This window comes from Pimephales promelas, chromosome 17 (assembly GCF_988280905.1).
Source record: "Pimephales promelas chromosome 17, fPimPro1.hap1.1, whole genome shotgun sequence".
NCBI classification, from domain to species: domain Eukaryota; kingdom Metazoa; phylum Chordata; class Actinopteri; order Cypriniformes; family Leuciscidae; genus Pimephales; species Pimephales promelas.
The window spans coordinates 9,159,232-9,180,303 of NC_142785.1; the positions used below are offsets into that span (position 1 = coordinate 9,159,232).

Here is a 21,072-nt window from a genome sequence, read left to right on the forward strand (position 1 = left end):
CTAAAAATGATCTCTGCATTGGACTAAATATATGTATATTATATATGACTGCCGAGTCGCTTTCACCCCGAAATGGCGGAAGCGTAGGGCTGCTGCTGGGCGCTGGTGTTGCAATGGAACGTTCTATTGGCTTTCACTTCTTGTCAATATACGTTCTTTGGCCGCGCTCTCCTCTGTCCCCTGAACGAGTGGGTTCACTTCCTGATTCTATGAAAACACTCCATCAGAAACACGTAGTGGGCTCAGATTGGTTAGTTTGGCCCGGTGTGTTGTGATTAGCTAAACTGTCGCTCACGTTGTCCGGAAGCTTAACGCCCACCTTTAGGGCGAAACGTGCATGCCATGAGCTCCAGTCCAGATGTAAATATGTGTCGAACTTAAGGGGCAACCTCCCTTGAAGCCAATACGGAAGTGAATTAAACTGCAATTCATCGAGTGAATCTGTATCTCAAATCTGTATCTCCACCAAATTAAAATGTCTAACTTCACAGCAGAAAAAAAACATGTTTACAGCCTGGTGGCAAATGGTTGTTTTAGTTTACAGTATATCGCTAATTTTGCCCTTCATGACGACTGTGAGGGGGGTGAATTTTTTTACAACTCATCTGTTTAAAATATATTTAAGCCTTATAGTTCTGATGTGCTTGCCTTGAATCACTCACATGCACAAGCTTAGAGCAATATTGTAAGTAACTAATTCATTTTTAACCAGCAGAATAATAATGCATCACAATGCACATAGTTGACTGCTTGAATGTTGTGAGTGTGTGAAATGTGTGTGATTATGTATACTTGTATATACATGCTCTTAACTAATTGCCCCTTGTGAAATCAATAAAGTTGATAAAAAAAGTAAAGTAGTCTCACTTTTAGTTACGTCTTAACTATTATAATATTTCGAAAAACAAAAACATAAACTTTAAGCATTGGCTTTACTTTTTCCATCAGCTGTCAATTCAGCACGAGGGCAGTAGCCACAGACAGTAAAAGGCAGTAGCATAGCATTAGCACCTCAGCTCCACCCGCGTCCCGCCTCTTTGCCCATTTTAATTTATCCGGTAGTGACGAGAGGTGACGCACTGCCAAGATGGCGACGGCCGGCTCCGCCCACTTTAGGCTTCAACAACGCTCTTCAGAAACCTATGGGTGACATCATGGATACTACGTTCATATTTTTTTACAGTCTATGGTCGAACTGCAGTATCAGTTTCAGGCATAATCAGACCGAGAAAGCCGCGATGAAGAGAGTCAAGCAGAACCTCACCACATACATACATACAGATCTTACTAAATGTTTCTGAATGATAATTTGCTACATTTTTTAACTTTATACATGTTTATTTTACACAATAGCAACTGACTGGCTACTAATGTTATACTCAAACAGCGTTGGCATGTTTACGTTCTTGATCAAATCGAAAATAACGTCATAAAGCATATACACATGAAAAATACGTTTAAAACATTAGTACTTATAGAAAATTCGGGTCCATAATGTTTTATTAGCCATATCACCCTGTAACCCAAGACTGGTTGCCCACTGAAGCTAAGCAGGGCTGAGCCTGGTTAGTACCTGGATGGGAGACCTTCTGAGAAAGCCAGGTTGCTGCTGGAAGAGGTGTTAGTGAGGCCAGCAGGGGGTGCTCACCCTGTGGTCTGTGTGGGTCCTAATGCCCCAGTATAGTAATGGGGATACTATACTGTCAAAGAGCACCGTCCTTCAGATGAGACGTTAAACCGAGATCCTGACTCTCTGTGGTCATTAAAAATCCCAGGATGTCTTTCGAAAGAGTAGGGGTGTAACCCCGGCATCCTGGCCAAATTTGCCCAGTGGCCTCTGTCCATCATGGCCTCCTAATCATCCCCATATATACCAATTGGCTTCATCACTGTCTCCTCTCCACCAGTAAGCTGGTGTGTGGTGAGCATTCTGGCGCACTATGGCTGCCGTCGCATCATCCAGGTGGATGCTTCACACTGGTGGTAGTTGAAGAGATTCCCCCCTCTATGTAAAGCGATTTGAGTGCCGAGAAAAGCGCTATATAAATGTAATGAATTATTATTATTATTATTGTACGCGTTTGTCGTAGATACAAAATAGCATAGGCTAACTAGTAGTGGCTATAAAGCCAGCGCTTGGCATTTGAAAAAAATAAAACAAAAGGCTACGTCTGGAATTATACATGCAAATACATTTAAAATGATGAAGTCTTAGCCTACTTACAGATTGTGGCCCAACAACTGCTGCCTCTTGTTTTAAAGTCGGAACTGCTTCATGTTTTTGTAACAGTTTCTTGTTGAATCCGGTGTTGAACTCGTGGAGATTCTGGAAGCTGTCTTCCGTAAAATGCGCAGCACAGAGAGCTAGATTACGATCGTCATTTTCAGGAACATAATCAAACATAAATTGTATCCATTGTTGAGGAAGTATAGCGTCCATGGGAAGCCCGAACAAAGAAGACCTGACAGCTGCGTGAACAACACACTCGGACGAGTCGACGTGCCTCAGAAATATGGCATGCCATTTTCTGCATATTCTGAGGGAGGGGTTGATGCAAATGTGTGGGTTAGTGACGTACCATAACCCAGCTGTAGTCCCAATCGAGTCGTTTTTGTAGGCAATATACTTCCTGATTTTTGATGATTTCTCTGCTTACACTGAACTTTCAGCACTGCAACTTTGCAGATACTGTTCATGCACCAACAGCAACATTACACACTATTTAAAATGAAATAAGTAAAATCGCAGTCAACGCCCCCTTTAACATTTCTTATTTGTTTTGTACTCTTTCTTTTTAAACAAAACACGAACGATACCAATTCCTCAGAACTGGAAATCACAGTCACACTAGATCTGGCATGTGAAAGCTGAGATAGGGCTGAGCCCGTCCCAACCCCCGCTGTCAGATCCATTTGTGAACCCCGAAACGCGAGTCATCTCCATGCCTCGGCAACAGAGAGACCCGCGCGGGGAACGAGAACCGAACCGTCCTCCTAGGAGAACGCCCGGCGGGAGTGGAGCGTCCTCGCGGACAATTTCTCACAATGCCCACAGTCAGCTCCCTCGAGAACTGACTGCTGGCATGCTCCACTCCCAAACATTGCAACGAATAGCTGATGTGTGTCCCCACCCGTGATGTAACGAGGGCAAGGAACCACACACCATCTATAATCTTGCTTGTTTGCCATAAATATAGATAGTGATATATATTGGCTTTGACGAACAACAATAAATAGACAAGGACAGAGTACAGAGATCGCTTGCTGGCTACAGAAGCTGTCGCGGTCTGATTTCAAGGGTGCTTTATAGTTTCCTGGTCTATGACGTCACATGACGTCCTACTCTCTCATTGGACTGATTGTACAGAGGCTTCACGACGCAATCACGCAGAGCGTACCCATAGCGTTAGCCAACGCAGCTCGAAGTTCCCTTGAAAGGGAACTATGCAGCAAAAGTAATAAGTAGGAAATGCATTCTTAAAAAGGCAAAAGAACGCATGCACATTTTCTTAATATGATAATTAAAAAAACAATAGACTGATGAAAATGCGGGACATTTCCTCAATATGCAACGTGCGGGACAAGGGGTGAAAATGCTGTGCAGTACAACGCAAAGCAGGACGGGTGGTCACCCTACTCTATGGTGGTTAAACTTGCCTACTCTATGGTGGTTAAACTTGCAATTAATCCAAGAATCACATGCACACCTAACTGTGGGGCCTGGTCTGTATGGATCAACAATGATCAGTTTAATCTGACTCTGGTGCAACATCTATTCTCATTCTGTTAGATTTAAGAGCCGCTTTTGACACTGTTGATCTCAGTCTAATGCTTACACGTCTTGAGAGAGTGTCTGGTGTGTCAGGGACAGTTTTGAAGTGGTTTCGATCCTACTTTTCTGACAGTTCCCAGATCATCTCAATGGGTGACCATAGGTCTGAGATTAGCTCTGTTCTCATTGGTGTGCCCCAGGGGTCAGTTCTGGGCCCTTTACTTTTTAACATATATCTATCACCACTTGGCTATCTCTTGAGATTGGCCTCTTTTATCATTTGTATGCCGACGATATGCAGATTTATATACATTGATCTTCTTTCTGACTTTATTACTGGAATAAAAACCTGGATGAGTAATATTTTCCTGTGTTTGAACAGTGATAAAACTGGGGTTATGCTCATTGGTTCTCGTCATCAAACTTCCAAAGTTGTCTCTCTGTCTTTGACTCTTGATGGCTCTGTTTTGGGTATCCAAAGTAAAATGAGGAACCTTGGAGTTATATTTGATGCTAATCTTTCATTTGATTCTTTCATTCAGAGTAAAAACATATTTTTTCCATCTAAGAAAAATCGCTAGATTGCGGCCAATGTTAACTTTTCCTGTAGCTGAAATTCCTTTGTCGTCTCTCGGATTGACTATTGTAACGCCCTTTAAGCCGGAGTTTCTAAATCTAGACTACGCAAGCTTCAACATGAACAAAATTCGGCTACTAGGATCTTAACTGGGTATAGGAATAACTGGGAACTATTCGCTTAACTGGGAATATGCAACCATATCACTCAGGTTTTCCAGTCCTTTCATTGGCTCCCAGTTAGGTTCCGAGTCGATTTTAAGATTATGATGCTCAAATACAAATCTTACAAGTCTGGCTCCAAATTATCTATTATATTGTATTACCATGCTTCACCAGTTAATTGATTACATTCATAATTACAAAATTTTAAATTATGTGTTTAAATATGCAAATGAGGCATTATCTAATTAAATATGCATTAATGTGCATACATTTCAAGAACAAAAATCTGAACTTTAGATTTCAAAATTCTTGTTTCATTTTTTTTAATATATTACAGTCAAAGGTTTTTAGAAAGGAGATTTTGGATATCTCTATTTATCACTCCACAAATTAGAAAATATTGTCAACACCCAAAAATAAATGCATTTTTCCACTGATAATAAATAAATAAATAAATGTTATATAAAATCAGGACAATTATATATGAACAAACCCCTCTCTAAAAACCTTCAGATCTATTTAAGAATAAAACTGTAAAATAAGTTTGCTGTGTGAAGGTGTTACTAAAGTAGAGATTTCTGACTCAATGTAGGAGGAAAAACTCCTTTTGAGAAAACGGCCTTTAAAGATATATACTGTAATTGAAATCTACAGACCCAAATAGATAAAGTGCTTTAAAAGATACAGTTAAAGTGTATTTTGGATGTTTTCTGTCCACTAGTCTGAAAAAACACTGTTTTTGCCTGTAGTGATTCGCATTAAAAATCAAATCACTGTCTTACCGCAGTCCTTCTCATCAGAGCCATCCAAACAGTCCTGGTCTCCATCACAGACATATGAGTTATAGATACAGCGGTGATCTGGACACAGAAAGAAGCCAGGCTGGCAGGTGGTGACAGTGGAATCTGGAAGAGGACAGAGGAGAATGACAATGGTTATAATTAACTTAACCCTTGTGCATCAATTAAAAAAAAGTTACACATAGGTAAAAAGAGGACAAAAATGTCCATGTCAAAAAACTGTCATAAAAATGTGACGCTTTGGAGCACAGACTTAAGTTTGGTATCATTTTAAAGAAGACCCTTTGCGGATTATTGCTGAAGTAAAAAAAATAATAATAAGTAAATCCAAAAAAAGTTATATAGGTATAACTTTATGAAAATTATTTATACAAAATATTTTATATAAAATATATATTTTATAAATTAGGTTGAACTCAAAACTGCAATAAAATCAAAGCTAATAAATCTAAATAGGTTGTGTTCCAAATTTGAGGATGATATCTCAAAAAATGAGCTTTCGGTAACAGTTTGTTTGGGCGTAGTAACATATTTTCCCCATTGGGTGCCAGCAAAACCCCACTGGTGCTCACAGTAATTGTAATACTGAGAGAGAAAAACTGCAAATTCAAAATCCAAACACACACACATATTTTTTATAACACACATACTAACCACACTCTGAAATCCATACCAACACACCCACACAATATTGTTGCATAACTTATCCAGTTGGCTCTATAGTATGCCGAACCAGAAAACAGGAATAAAGCGATATTGCTTTTATAGGCCAAACTTAAAACAAATTGGCACCATAGATAAAAAATAGTACAAAATAAAATTTTGAAGCCTTGCCATCAGAATGAAAGCCTCTTAACAAAGATTGCATAATTTTATAGTTAACTGAAACGGGGATTAAAAATGGCAGTTTTAATGGGTTTCAATGGGGACATTTTTGTCCAAAAGGTGCTGAGAGGGAGTATTTTTTGTACCTAATGCAAAAAAATATTTTTTTTAAGAAAATGACGGTGAAATAGTAAAATTCCAATAAAAATACACACCTGTGCCAAGTTTTTTGCAGTTAGCTTTAAAGGAACACTCCGACTTTTTGGGACTTTAGCCTATTCACCTTACCCCCCAGAGTTAGATAAGTCCATACATACCTTTTTCATCTCCGTGCGTGCTATAAGTCTGTTTGACGCACCCACCGCTAGCCTAGCTTAGCACAAAGACTCGATGTGACTGGTTGCAGCTTTCATACTAATCCAAATGAGTGGCAAAATAACGCAAACGTTTTCCTATTTACATGTTGTGATTTGTATAGTCACATAATGTACAAATAACAAAGTCAAATGAGACACAGACATCTTTTAACCGTATAAAACCTGGGAACTATTCTCTGAAGGCGAAGCACTGCTACTTTGACGGCGTAATAACCGCATCACCGGAGACACGCCGTGGTGAGGAGCGGAGAGTTCGCTCGGTGTTTGGGTAATAGAGTCAGCAATTTATAAATAGTAAAAGCGTAGTTTAGAGTCATGGGTTTTCGCTCTATTGTAAATAGCTGCGACAGTAAACAGGGGAGGTAATACCATGTTTCACAGAATTCCAACTAAAAACGCTGACTGGATGAAGAAATGGCTAACTTACTCTGGATATTTATCCAAACACACCTAAGATTATCAAGGGACATTATGTTTGCTCGGTACATTTCAATGAGGACGACTATTTTGAAAAAATGGAATTTGCCACACGGACCATAATGTGCTGAAGGATACGGCCATCCCATCGATAGTACAGGACAAGTGGATCACCTGCGGCTGAGGTAAGTGTTCCGTTATGTTTTTAGATGACCTACTGTAACAGTGCCTTTAGCCAGATCTAATGTAACGTCAGAGACACTATTATATGATTAGGGTATGAATATGTTTTTATCTTGATGCGGTGCGGACGCGCTTGGGAAAAAAAAACGAGCGCGTTCACCGCGTTGAACTTGCACCCTGCGCGCGGCGCGCCTAGTAGCCTAAATTTGAAATAACCATGCAAATAACGAACTTGAGCGTGCAAAAGGGTACGATAGGCTGTGAGTTCATTGTGCAAAAACAATTTGTGCTATTACTTTCCCCTTATTCTATCCTATAGTAATGCAATACTGTATATTATATAGGCAAATGTATTTACTGTTGAATACATTTGGTTCAGCTAATAAATTGCATTTAAAATATATTGATTCCTGTAATAATAATTATTTATTCATGTGATATTTATAAATCTGGGTGCGTTTTTGGTTGGAAATCAATGAAACATGGTACTGTATTACCTGGTCTCCCCTGTTTATTGTCACAGCTCATACAATAAAGCAAACACCCATGATAAACTATGCTTTTCTATCTAACGTTAGTAATTGCTGACTCTTTACTCCAACACTGAGCGAACACTCTGCTCCTCGTCACGGTGCGTCTCAGGTGATTGTTATCACTCTGCCCAAGTAGCAGTGCTTCCCCTTCAGAAAATATAGTATTTATACGGTCAAAAGATGTCTGTGTCTCATATGGCCTTGATATTTGCACACTCTGTGACTATACAAACCACAACATGTAAATAGGAAAACGTTTGCGTTATTTTGTCACTCATTTGGATTAGTATGAAAGCTGCAACCATTCACATCCAGTCTTTGTGCTAAGCTAGGCTAGCGGTGGGTGCGTCAAACAGACTTATAGCACGCACAGAGATGAAAAAGGTATGTATGGACTTATCTAACTCTGGGGGGTAAGGTGAATAGGCTAAAGTCCCAAAAAGTCGGAGTGTTCCTTTAACACAGGCAAAGTGATCAAAAAAACAAAAATGAAAAGGACAAAAATGTCCATAAGGATGCACAAGGGTTAATGTATTGCTGTGTCAAATTTATACATGGGCAGTGCTAAGGTTTTTTAGAGTGTATTTTTTTATCAAAATGTCTTTGACAATAAAAATGTATGCATATTTACTGAAATTCTTCAATACTCACTGCACTGTCTCTCATCAGAACCATCGCCACAGTCGTTGAAGGCATCACACACCCACGCTTTTGGGATGCAGTTTCCATTGGTGCAAGCAAAGAGGTTGGATGGGCAGGTGGTTGGACCACGTGTGGGGCAGTTATCCTCGTCGGTACCATCACCACAATCATCATGTCCGTCACAGCGCCATCTAGCAGGGATGCAATGCTTGTTCCCACAGGTGAAGGCATTTGGAGAGCAGGTTGTACCTGATTAAAAAGGATAAATTAGTTGTTCATAGACATGTCTAGGTCTTCAGGTGGTGCTCAAGCACACTCACATGTTCATACACACCTGGATCTGTGCAGTTGGCTTCATCTGTTTTGTCCACGCAGTCGTTCACACCGTCGCAACGGTAAGAATTTGGCACACATCGGCCCCCGTCACAGGGAAAAGCATAGTCTCCACAGTTATTATCTGGTGGGGGCTCAGAGTCATCCTTCACACAGTCTCTCTGGTTGTCCTGCAGCTTCATGCCGTAGGGACATCCGCACAAACGGCTGGATGCAGGCGTAGGGAAACAGAAGTGGCTGCAGCGACCGTTTGGAATCATATTGCATCTGCTTTTGAATACTGCACACAGCAATGAGATTACAGTAGTTGATTATTACTTACTTTGCATGTGACAAATAATACTTTACATCTAACAACAAGTACAAGGATAATAAAAAATAGATCTTAATGTTTTATGTATTTGAGGAGCGGAGAAGTCTGTTTTAGTCTAGCATTTTCCATTGAGTCATAGTGTGTAGCACTTCATCTTTTACAGCATTAATCTTTTACAAAGATTTTGGATAAATTACAGACAAACTGAGCGCCCACATAGCTACAATAAACTTTATAACCTGTTCAGTAAGCACAAGCTTATCTGTGTCACTCACAGTCCTGGAGATCAGCTGAATAGGCCTTAACATTCATTATGCCTGAGATGCCCTTTCGGAGAACTATATTTTCCCCACCATCCCTCTTCCTCATTCGGAAAACAGAATTCGTCCTCCAGTCTGACACAAACAAATGATCTAAAAAATGGTGGAGACAGATCAGTCAGTGACAAGTGGAACAAATCTAAAAAAAATGCTGTATAATAGTGTAGTTTAAAAACATCTCAACATCAACATCATAATTGTTGCTTTGAGATGAATAAAGAAACACAGAAGTGACAACCTGTGTGTATCGTAAGTGAGAAAGGGTGAGTGATTTGTCCAATGCTGGAGAAGGCCTGTCGGTCAAGTCCATCAATGCTCACATGCTCAATCCGGTCCAGCTGTGCATCAACCCAATATAGCCTATCCATCCTGTGGAGCACAACAAACATCTAAGACACATTCCACAGCCTTTGGGTCTCTTTTTTAATTGTCCAAACTGATATTTGTGTTGGAATGAATAAATGGAAAATGAATAAAATCTTTTTACAAACTATTTCAGAAATCAAACGGTTAATTTTAAGAGGACTTCCTTACAGGTAGTCAACAGCAAGTCCATTTGGCCAGCCAAGAGTTGTGTTAATTAGAGGAACAGCATTGCTTCCATCTGTGTATGCTCTGGTGATCACAGCTGGACGGTACCAATCCGACCAGAAGAGGTATCTAAAAATTGCAAAATAGACCTTTATTTAGATTATTAGACTATTTAGGTTTTATATGTGATTAAGTTATTCTGTATTTACACTACATTATGAAGATGTTTTATTTAGCACAAAATTAAATTCTCAATTATGTATTCTTGACCATGATGTCTCATACCCTGCACTGGGGTGCAAAGTAATTCCTCGGGGGTATTTCAGGTTTTTAACAACAATGTCCCGTCTTGATCCATCTGTTACTTTAAAAGCTGAGATGGTGCGATATGTGCTGGATATCCAGAAGAGGATCTTAGAGGTCCAGTCATATGCCATTGACTCCACAGAGCCCACTCTGTAACCTGTCAGAATCTCATGATCTGAGATATAACCACAAAATATTTTTTTTAGTTCTTTTTTAAAATGGTAATAAAAATGGTGAAAATCCATTTTATAATTTTTTATATGAATTCAATTTAATTTAAAAAGTAATAAATACTAAATTTATGGAATTATTATTTTTTTCCATGTTTCATTTATAATATCAGAATAATTTTAACATTGCTGTTTAAATTTAATCAAAGATGTTACTTGGCATAAAAAAGTTTGAAAACCACTGAACAGTTTAGTATCCAATTGTTAAAAAACAACAACAAAAAAGCTGCATGTTTTCCGACAACTTACTGGTGCCATTGATGGTTGATTTGTAAATGAGTTGCCGCATTCTGTCATTGTAGAACACGGTCTCCATTGACCCATCATACTCCACTCCAGAACCAGAGAAGGTTTCGGCCATGCCAGCGAGCGGCAGGGTGACATCCTCCTGAGAAGACATGTTCAGAGGAATTCCCCTGACCGCGTGTGCAGTGGCCACCAGTAAATAATCTTTAATCTCTGAAAGAGACAGACATGTTTGTTTCAGAGAATCTAGTGCAGTTGAATTGAAAATAAAGACTGTAAGCAAACAAAACAAACAGTGAGGTTCAGGGCTGGATTAAGAGTTCAGAGGCCCCTGGACATAATGTCTTGTAGGCCCCCTCTTAGGCAAGCCAAATGTATATTTTGTCCAAGGACATTTTAATATGGCATTTACAGTTTTACCGACTTAAAATTAACTTTGTTGAACTATGCTGGAGTAAAGTTCATAAATGGTTGTTCTTTCCTATAGGAATTTGTAAAATGTCTCGGTTACGGATGTAACCCTCGTTCCCTGAGTAGGGAACGGAGACGTTACGTCAGAAGTGACGGAGATTGGGGGTTTCGCATAGAAAGCCAATCCTCTTCGAGTATTTAATCACGAGCCAATGGCATGCAATGCCTTGGGCTGCGGAAATTTGCATAGCGTACTCCGCCCTACTCCGTGAGTATAAAAGGAGGAAGTGAACGCAACCGCAGTATGTCTTCGCTGAGGAGCCAAGACTGAACTCAGGCGTCTACCCAGCGGTACAGCAGAAGTGGCAGGGAGATGTAACGTCTCCGTTCCCTACTCAGGGAACGAGGGTTACATCCGTAACCAAGACGTTCCCTTTTGTAGTCACTTTGAGTTACGTCAGAAGTGACGGAGATTGGGGGTCAAAGCCATCACGCCATCTTCAAGCTGTCTTCCAGTGCCCTGCGAAAGTCTAGACCCCTGAACCCTGAACCTGGGTATCACCAGGAGTCCTACTTTGACACAAGAATACCAAGGTACACTGGGAAACATATCCCGGGATGGAGATGCTACCAGATGCCTACCGTAGGGAGGACTTACGAATACACATATGGCCGCATAGGGACACATATGAAGATCACTGGAGCACCAACCGCAGGTGGTTACTAGAATAGCTCCAGGGGTGGCAGATGGCTTGCCAAGGGAAGACACATGCTCAGAGAGGCTTACAGTGGAAATACACATGAGACAGTTACCGTCGGGAACCGTGCACATGGAGGCACCTAGCCGGCAACCAGAGCAACAGCAGTGGTGCCCACATCATGGGTGCTGGAGGACTCAAGGCTTCACGGAAGACTACTGAGGAATATCGCACGTATCTAGTCCGAGGAGTGGAATGGCGAGCAAGCGAAGACACCTAAGCGGGTCCAGTACTGGCGGAAGCGAGTACATGAGGACACCGGTTCGACTCGCAGATTATAGAATCTCGCAAAGGTGTTTGGTGTCACCCAGCCTGCAGCTCTGCAGATGTCTGTAAGTGAGGCGCCATGCGCTAGAGCCCAAGAGGAGGCCACACTCCGAGTGGAATGGGCCGTTACACCAAGGGGGCACGGTCGACCTTGCTGCTGGTAAGACAAAGCAATGGCGTCCACTATCCAGTAAGATAGCCGTTGCTTTAACGAAACAGACGGTACCTGCGAAGAGGCAGACGCCTGAATCGAAGCAGCGCTCGCTAGCTCTGACACTGGGGCGGGGGGTGTGGCCCGAGGATCTCTCGTCGGGTTTTTGTTCCACACCGTCACCAGCAGATCACCCTGTCCGCGAGTCAAAGAGCTTCTCGAAGAAGAAGCTGAACGAGTAGAGGACGCGGGGATTCTCACTTTAGTCAGATCATTGAGTCTCGATCGCAGTGTAGAGATGGTCATATCCCCACAAAAGGAACATGAGTCATCCACGAACGCTGCTGCTGCATGCTGAATACCCAGGCAAACAGAGCAGCAATCGTGACCATCAGAGGACGACATGAATCGACCGCATCCAGAAGAACACGGCCGAACCATCTTTAAAAAGACGTGCCACGTGTAGCTCTTTCAACAGAGAGGAGGAAATTCACTCTTTCAGCGCTGAGGCGTCCAGGGAGAAGCGCAAAGTCCTCCTTTTATACTCACGGAGTAGGGCGGAGTACGCTATGCAAATTTCCGCAGCCCCAAGGCATTGCATGCCATTGGCTCGTGGTTAAATACTCGAAGAGGATTGGCTTTCTATGCGAAACCCCCAATCTCCGTCACTTCTGACGTAACTCGAAGTGACTATGGAACTATGTTGGGTGGACCCTTAATATAGCATTTACAGTTTTACTGAGTTACTGTTCCTCTAGGGGGGTTCCGCTGGCATGCTCCCCTGCAAGAAAATTTTGTACATTTTAAGGTTAAATGCATCAATCTCGTACTCTTTGAGAGATCAAAATTAAGAGCTTCAACCCATGAACTGCTTGTTGAACAAAGAAAACGCATTGATTTGTACCAGGACAATAAAAAGGGCTCAAACATCTTTTTAGTTGAGTCTCAGTCTACATTACATTATCAATGGTGTTTTAGGATCCCAAACAATTATTATAATAATGTAAAAATGATTTATATAATTATTGCTATGATGTAAATAGTTGCCCTAATGGTTAATCCGGCCCTGGTGAGGTTCATGATTTGCCGGGCAGGCTTCCTCTGTCTGTCACTCACTAAAGCAAGTGTGGCGGTCATCCTGAAGGTCGTATCCTAGGCGACACTTGCAGCGGTAACCCAATCCATCGTTGTCCGTGCGGTGACTCAGAAGGCAGATTTGCTGACACCCGCCATTGTGTCTGCCACATGGGTTTATCACTGCGGTCAGAAAAGGGCAATTATGATGTATACTTAAATGTATACTTGGCTCAATCCCAATTCCCCCCTTGGCCGTACTCCTTGTTTTCGAGTATACCCCTTGGCCCAGAGTTACAAGGGACAGGGGGTTGAAATATTCCCCTACGAAATGGAACAACCCTTCATGAACCCAATACATCATCAGTCGATGGCTTTGCCGTTACGGAGTTTTTACAGGATTTCGCCATGACAACGACTGACAATCAGCGCAGCTCCACACGTAAGTTTAAAATATTCTAACTGACCCCCCAGCGTGAGTTTTTCAAGGCGACCGTTATTTAGAACTTTATAGAACCACTTTAATGTTTCCATGGTGACGCGTCATTGCGTGTCACGCGACACAGCACAAACACAACAGAGCGCTTAATGAATGATGATCTGCTTTTATGTAATTTTTCCTTTTTTATTTAAAATATTCAAAAATGTATTAGCTATATCATGAAACACTGATATTCCGATTGTCAAATATGTGCAAGTGGATGGGTTTTGTTGTTTAGAAATCTTTATAACCGCGTTGGTTGAGCTGTATGCACAATGGGCGGCACCATTTTAGTTTCTTTTTCAGTTCAGAGAATCGGATCTGTTGGATTTATAATGTCAATTCCTCCACTTCTCACGAAATACATGATAGTAAGTGGCTGGTGAACTGGGAGAAGAATAGGGTCAAATGTTAAGCTCTTACACAATGTGTATCTGATATGAATAAAACGTGTCGTCTTATTATAATTCAAAGGATTATTATTGCCACTTCCATAGACATCTGTGTGTATTTTACAAACTCAAAATCATTGTTTTGCTAGTACATATGTGTATTTAAATGTCTGAAACCTAAAATAAACATTATGTGGTTGAAAGCACTCAATAGTTGTGATATATGACAGCACTGAGTGCGTCTGTCTCTGGCTGAGCGCTAGCCAACGCGCAAGAGCAAGTTTGAATTTAGCAGTTGCTGACAAGATGCACTGAACGTTCTAATCACGCCGGTGTGATCGTACGCTCCAGGGACCAGCCAAGACTGATCACACCGGTATGATCGTACGTGTGAAAGGGTTATCTTTGAGGAAACATGATGATTATAATTTATAACATTCCTTCCTCGAAATGTATGTCTTTTCGGATTCGGAAAGGTAATTTATTATACCATTAATTTAATTTAAATGACTACAGTATTATTATAAGAGTAAATAAAGTGCATAGTGGAATCATCTGGTGCTAAATTTAAATGTTTAACCGTTTGAGAAGCCATCTTGTCTGTGATTTGCAATGCATTCTGTGAACTTTCTTGTAGCCCTACTTTTGGAGTGTGCCTCTAAGAAAATCTCCATTTCGAGGGCTATGTTGCCCTACCCCTTCGCCCTACCTCTCGATTTTAACAAGAATCGGGACTCCCTACCCCTAGACATGAACACGCAAAATGGAGGGGAAGGGCCAAGTGGTAGGGACAAGGGGTGAATTGGGATTGAGCCTTAACATTGTTCTCGGTAAATTTGTGAGTATTTTATAGTTTGTATTATAAACATTCAACTTTGTCTCACCGAAGGGCTGAAGAGCTGGATGGGAAACCACAATTTGTCCAGGCCTGTTAGTAGAGCGGTAGAGAAAAGTCGGGTCACTGCCATTGAAGCGGTTGGTTCGAATCACACCCATCTTGACCCAGTCAGTAAAAAAGGCATGGTTCTCGAATACTGAAATCCCGACAGGATGGGGGACCTGATGACCTCCATTCAGCACTGTTTTCCTAGTGGCACATTTGAGAGCACACAAACATAAATTTACACAAACATATAAACATAAATTTATCAATCAGAATGTTTTTTTTAAAATGCACTATATCAGTGGGGCTCAACCATTTTTTGTCTACAAAGACCCCCATTGTCCACAAAAATGTTTGAAATCCAACAATTTTAAAAATTCAAGAATGATCCTACGAACGATTGATAAAATGTCCATGCACAATTATTTTCCTAAATGCACCCCACTTTATAAATCCCATTTTCAGTTTAAATTTGACCGCAATATTGAACCAGTGCATCAACTCCACCTACAGAATGCCCACAAATACCCCTTTATGGTTCAGACGTCATCAACCTTATCAACATTTTTTAGCTAACCTGATTGTATATTTATATTTACATTTTATTAAAAAATGTTGGATTATTCTAATTACTGGTATATCATGAGCACGAAAAGTTTGTACGCATGCTCTTCAGTTGATGTACGCATAAGAACATCTTCACATCAGTTTTTGTCGATTGAGAATGAGAAGTTGACGTCATTTTACAGTGCCCCTCCCCTTTCCGCCATGTTGGTAGGATTCCCACGACAAAACAGTATTGATTACGTGTGTTTTTAGCTCGGTAGTAGAGGAGTTTCTCGCAATATCGCACTGTTTTACCATGGCTGGAAGTAACTGCTGCGTTAAAAACCGATAAAAACCCTGGTAACCGATAGCGTCACCTACCATCATGGCCGAATGGCTCAGACCCCACCCAAATAGGCACGTGACTCCTCATTCTCAATAGACGCTTTCATCAGACGCGTTGCCATGGTGATTAGCTGGCCCAAAGTTAACTTCCGTTCTGTTCGTTTATTAGTGTTTACTGGATAATATGGCATTGACTACAAATGCAGTGAAAGTTAAGGTGATGAGCAGGTTGTTGAGCTGTGGGGTGCAATGACCTAGGGAGCAAACGCAATTTTTAAAAAATAAAAATGTCAAGGTTTCCTATGAGGGAGACGGCGGTATTAAAATAGCCTATGTTTATCCGAGTGATAACCGGTACAGTGTTTCCCATACATTTATTAGTGGCAGCCCACCACATTATCAGCGCTGACCGCCACATATTGATTTCCGTGTTTTTAACAATTTAAGATGGGAAAAGTTGTAATTGACTGACTGCAGAGTTGCGTGCAGCGCATAATCGCACGCTCTCTCTCTCTCTCTCTCGCAAACACATTGACAGCGGACCAGTCTGTGTATTGAATGGTTAGTATCATAAACAGCGCTGCACAGATCCATCCAACATGCTGTCAATGTGGACCCACCTTAAAAAAAGGTTAGCAAGCATGTAAGAAGCCTAGCTAATAAGGAGAGCTATGTTAACCTTATCAAACCCCGCCATTGCGCTCGCCACAGTTTTTTTTAACACTGCGGTAAATCAGACATGTCGGTAGAAAAACATCTTGTCTCCAATTTTTGTTCAATGGTCTGGTAGTGTCACATTTCAGTTTGGCCAGGTAACATTTATTTTCTTTGACTGGCAAGAAATACCAGTTACTAGGTATTTACTTGTTATGGATTGTCTCCGCAAGTCTGGCGGAAGTTAAGTTTGGGCCAGATTAATGCACATGCGCAGCACCGTTTGTTTATGTTGTCACTGCTGAAAGCGTCTATATAAGTCCCAATTTGTTCCTCACTTTTGACATAAGATGAAATCCACTGAATTTAACCAAATCCCAACAAAGTGTGTTTTATAAATATATAAAACTAATTTTGAGGGGATGCAATAAAAGAAGAATATCCTGAATTGTATTTGTTTTACCTTATTTTTAAAAAAAAATTAGGTCATAATGAGGATATTGGATATTTGCTAAGGCATCCTAGTGGGATCTGGCTACCTGGTTGAGAACCACTCATTTACATGGTCCTAAAAGGTTTAAAATAGCGAGTTGCAGAGTACAATACCTGTCCAAGCCACTATATGTGACGGTCTCTACCAGGTTAAAATGGCTGTCTGTCCAGTAAACTCTCTTGGTAACCAAATCCAAGGTGATTCCAGTAGGGGAACCCAGTCTGGTCTTAACCAACTCAAATCGGTTACTACCATCCATGAAGGCCCGCTCCAATTTTACATTATCTGTGTTATAGCCAGAGTCTGTGAAGAACATGTATCTGTAGGAGACAGGATAGAGCAATAGACAATAAGGTAGATCAGATGAGTTAAACAAGTTTTCTTTACAACACACTGAATCACATACACACACAAACTGTACTTACCCCACAGTTGGGTCCAGAGCAAGCCCATGAGGAGTCACCAAGTTTTCTGCGATCAGCGTGACACGGTTTCCCCCATCATAATCACATGCTTCAATTCTCTCCACACGCTCCTCAACCAGGTACAGCTTGAAGTTGATCCAGTCCACAGCCACATTCTGGGCATTGTGCACTGCTTCAGACAGCACCTCCGTCTTATCACTACCATCAAAATTTATGGCGTAAACCTGAAAAAAATGTGTTGTTTTTTTTTTTTTGTTTTTTTTTTGTGAACATAACTGCATTCACATTTACAGAACATTGTATTTTCACTCTATAAACCATGAAACACCTTCTGAGAATTGGTATCTGTCCAGAAGATCCTTTGAGTGTGCCAGTTGTAACCAACACCCACAGCGTAACCTTTACCGTCTGATTGGACGAGAAGTCTGACAAACCGCCCATGAATATCTGCCATCTTAATATCACGCCCATCTGTGAAGATCAGCTGTGGTAAACCCCCTGTCAGCACCAAGAAGATATGAGACATTACAACTTACTATCGAAATGTAGATACAATTCTAAAATGCTGTGCACAGCCTAAAAAATAAAACAACTGTTAACTATATAATACTATAACATTTGACTATATGAATATACAATTTTTGTTTTATCTGTATTGTATAACTAAATTACATATTTTACAAAATTGCTTTGAATGGTATTCAAAGTACTGTGGGAAAGGCTGCTGTGATCTTGTATTAAAATTTCAAACTTTAGAATTGTTACATTGGAATTAATGTATTTTGTTTGTTACTTGTTGTATGTTACTTGTTACATTAGAATTAAATTTAGAAATACCACTCATTACGGCAAGCATTATGTTTGACACATTTTAGCATGTAAAAAGCATTTTCAGTTCTATTTTCCACTTGCCTGAAATATTGGCCTTGCAGACATGACCCTGCTCCAGGAAATATCCATCAGCACAGCTGCAATGATGTGTACCTGGGCGATCCTCACAGAAATGATCACAGATACCCCAAATTTTACAGTCATCATAGTCTGAGGATGAACCACATACATGGGTCAATGATGTGACTCATTTCTTTTGTCCAGATTTGTTAAGTGAATCATTTGCATTCATACATACAATGACTTGCATTGCGAAATACATTTTACATTTCAGAATTAAAAGTAATTTAGATGTTTTTGTTAGGATTAAAGTCATGTCTAGGTGGTGAAAAATTCCAGAGATTGTATATAATTTCACTTTTTTAAAAAGCAGTAAATCTGTCTAAACATATTTGTCCATCAAATCAAAGTGCTGCAAAACCAAACTGCAGGAAGCCATTTTATTGTCATGTGACAAGAAGCCATTTTGTTGTCATTTAAAATTAAAACTATAATACCTAAAATACTTTCTTTAAAAAAAATAAATAAATAAAACAAAATAAAAAACAATGATTATGTAAAGAGTTCAGATGCAAAAGCCTCTAAGTGCCATTTGAAATTTTCTTCTAGAATGATCATTTTTATCAAGCTTGTATATTTAAGTTCAGTAATTTCTTACTCGATAAAAATTATCGTTCTAAAAGAAAATTTCAAATGGCACTTAGAGGCTTTTGCATCTGAACTCTTCATGTATTCTCACATGCATTTGAGTTTTAAGGTGTAACATTGTATTATATTGACACAATGTCTATCAAAAATGTATGAAAGCAATCTGAATACAAAAATTACATTTCTGAGAACTTGACACTTGCATTTTGAACTAGTTTTTTAAAGGATTTCTCCTTTTCATAATCTCAGACAACCTTATTAGTCATTAACCCACATGCTAAATCCATCTTAAAGTGCTAATCCAATATATTAAGGGTTATTTTGAAAAACTGGATTGTATAAACTCAGATTATTATTATCAGAGATTATTATGTCTTGTATAATGTGATAATAATCAGATCTGTAATCAGATAAGGGGTCTTATGCACTGACCCACACAGGTGCGGCTGTCATTGGCCACAGTGAAGCCATCGGGACAGTAGCAGGCTCCACCCTGCGGGCTGGGATGACAGCGGTACTCACAGCTCAGTGCAGAACACTGATGTAAACCTGCAGGACAGAGAGTGTTATCAGAGGTAGTTAGTTACTGTAAGTATCTGGGGCAGCTGAGTGATCACAGCTTGTCTGTCACATGCATGAAATATGCAAATGAATGTCACATCAAAGAATATCTGGTCATCATGAATATTATAATAATATGTGACTTTAACCCAGACAAATACATTTTCTGAAAATATTTTTGTACATTGCACAAGATGTGAACAAATAATTCGGAGTAACATAATTTTTAAGTAGGCTAGTCCACTGGTTGTGTACTTCACAATCTACTTTACTGTTTCCCCGCCATTAAGGGACCGTTCTGTATTTATGGAAAGGGCCGGACCGACTGAACGTGTGGTTTCCTTTGTCCCCCGGAGGGCGAGGTCGGTTGCCACACGGAGCCCCCCAGAGGAGGTCTGGGTCAGAACCACCCTCGTTCATGTCCATGAGCGCCTGGGCCTGGTGGACCTGCAAGAGCGCCATGGCATGAAGGGCGGAAGCAGCCTGTACACAGGTCTTGTAAACTCTCGGACGAAAATTACAGGCCTTGGACAGGAGGCGTGGATTACCCCACCAGGAGGAGGCGGAAGCCGGACACAACTGCATTGCGACAGCCTGCTCTACATACGAAGGTTTCTTTTGACTGAAAGGGAATCTGGGGCTCTTGTCGTGTGCTAGGAAAATATGAGCCGAGCCGAACCTCTCGACCTCACGATAATTTTTAAAAATGTCTAAAAAGTTCTGAATTATCTGAATTTGACCAATAAGCTGAAGTATGGAATGCCAAAGCTGGTTTAAAAATAAATAAATACATAAATAAATATACAAAGAAATGTAAAAAGGCAAAAATACATAAATAAATACATAAATAAATATTCAAAGAAATGTAAAAAAAGAACAAATAAATGAGTATTTTTACTTTTATTTCTTTATGCCCTTATTTACTTATTATTTCCATATGTATAAAGGTATTTTTCACACATTTGTTTATTTATTTATTTATTTATTTGTTTATTAAATTCATTTAATAAAGCTACACTGCGTCTGGATCCAGCCTATTTCTCCGCACAACGTCACAGAACAACCAACCACAAAATGGGTCCAGCAGTTGTCAGCAACCGGGCTCTGGGAGAATACTGTACCTGTCGACGTTATTGCAAGAGGGCCAGTCTATCCAGCTCATGGGCCTGTTTCTGAATGGGCTGGATTATAAGATCGCTCGATGGATGCCACGGGACTTTCCCAACTGGACTCTTGACCGGTATATAGCTCAGGCTTGTTCCTTGGAGGACCTCTTATTACTGGCTCGTTCTCGACACCTCCCGAGTTCACATTATAGTCCGTGAGGCGGGCAGAAAATTGGTATCAAAAAGGGCACCAATTCTAATGTTTATTTTTCAAAACAGGCATGCCCCCTGACCACAAAAATGCATGATAGCAGTGCCATGAATGTAGCTTAAGGTATGAAAATGATCAATTTTACATTTAAACGTGCTGAAATTTTCAAATTATGCAAAATAAATCTCAATATTTATTAACTGTGT

At 40.4% G+C, this 21,072-nt stretch overlaps 1 protein-coding gene across 2 annotated transcripts in view; it reads right to left on the reverse strand.

The window, feature by feature from the left end:
* lrp2b (low density lipoprotein receptor-related protein 2b) overlaps positions 1-21,072 on the reverse strand; it is an 86,782-nt gene that overhangs the window by 49,966 nt on the left and 15,744 nt on the right. Inside the window, exons 9-23 of one of the 2 annotated variants that reach the window (XM_039691185.2) lie at positions 19,421-19,537; positions 18,362-18,490; positions 17,778-17,947; positions 17,450-17,673; positions 17,138-17,344; positions 14,988-15,190; positions 13,273-13,413; positions 10,573-10,782; positions 10,073-10,268; positions 9,791-9,916; positions 9,495-9,625; positions 9,212-9,349; positions 8,625-8,903; positions 8,300-8,539; positions 5,296-5,418 (exon numbers count right to left, since the gene is read on the reverse strand). In XM_039691185.2, coding sequence (XP_039547119.2) covers positions 5,296-5,418; positions 8,300-8,539; positions 8,625-8,903; positions 9,212-9,349; positions 9,495-9,625; positions 9,791-9,916; positions 10,073-10,268; positions 10,573-10,782; positions 13,273-13,413; positions 14,988-15,190; positions 17,138-17,344; positions 17,450-17,673; positions 17,778-17,947; positions 18,362-18,490; positions 19,421-19,537 — 2,634 coding nt within the window. Of the gene's footprint in view, positions 1-5,295; positions 5,419-8,299; positions 8,540-8,624; positions 8,904-9,211; positions 9,350-9,494; positions 9,626-9,790; positions 9,917-10,072; positions 10,269-10,572; positions 10,783-13,272; positions 13,414-14,987; positions 15,191-17,137; positions 17,345-17,449; positions 17,674-17,777; positions 17,948-18,361; positions 18,491-19,420; positions 19,538-21,072 lie in introns of those variants that run through there. The other variant, XM_089121872.1, reaches the window with a different exon arrangement.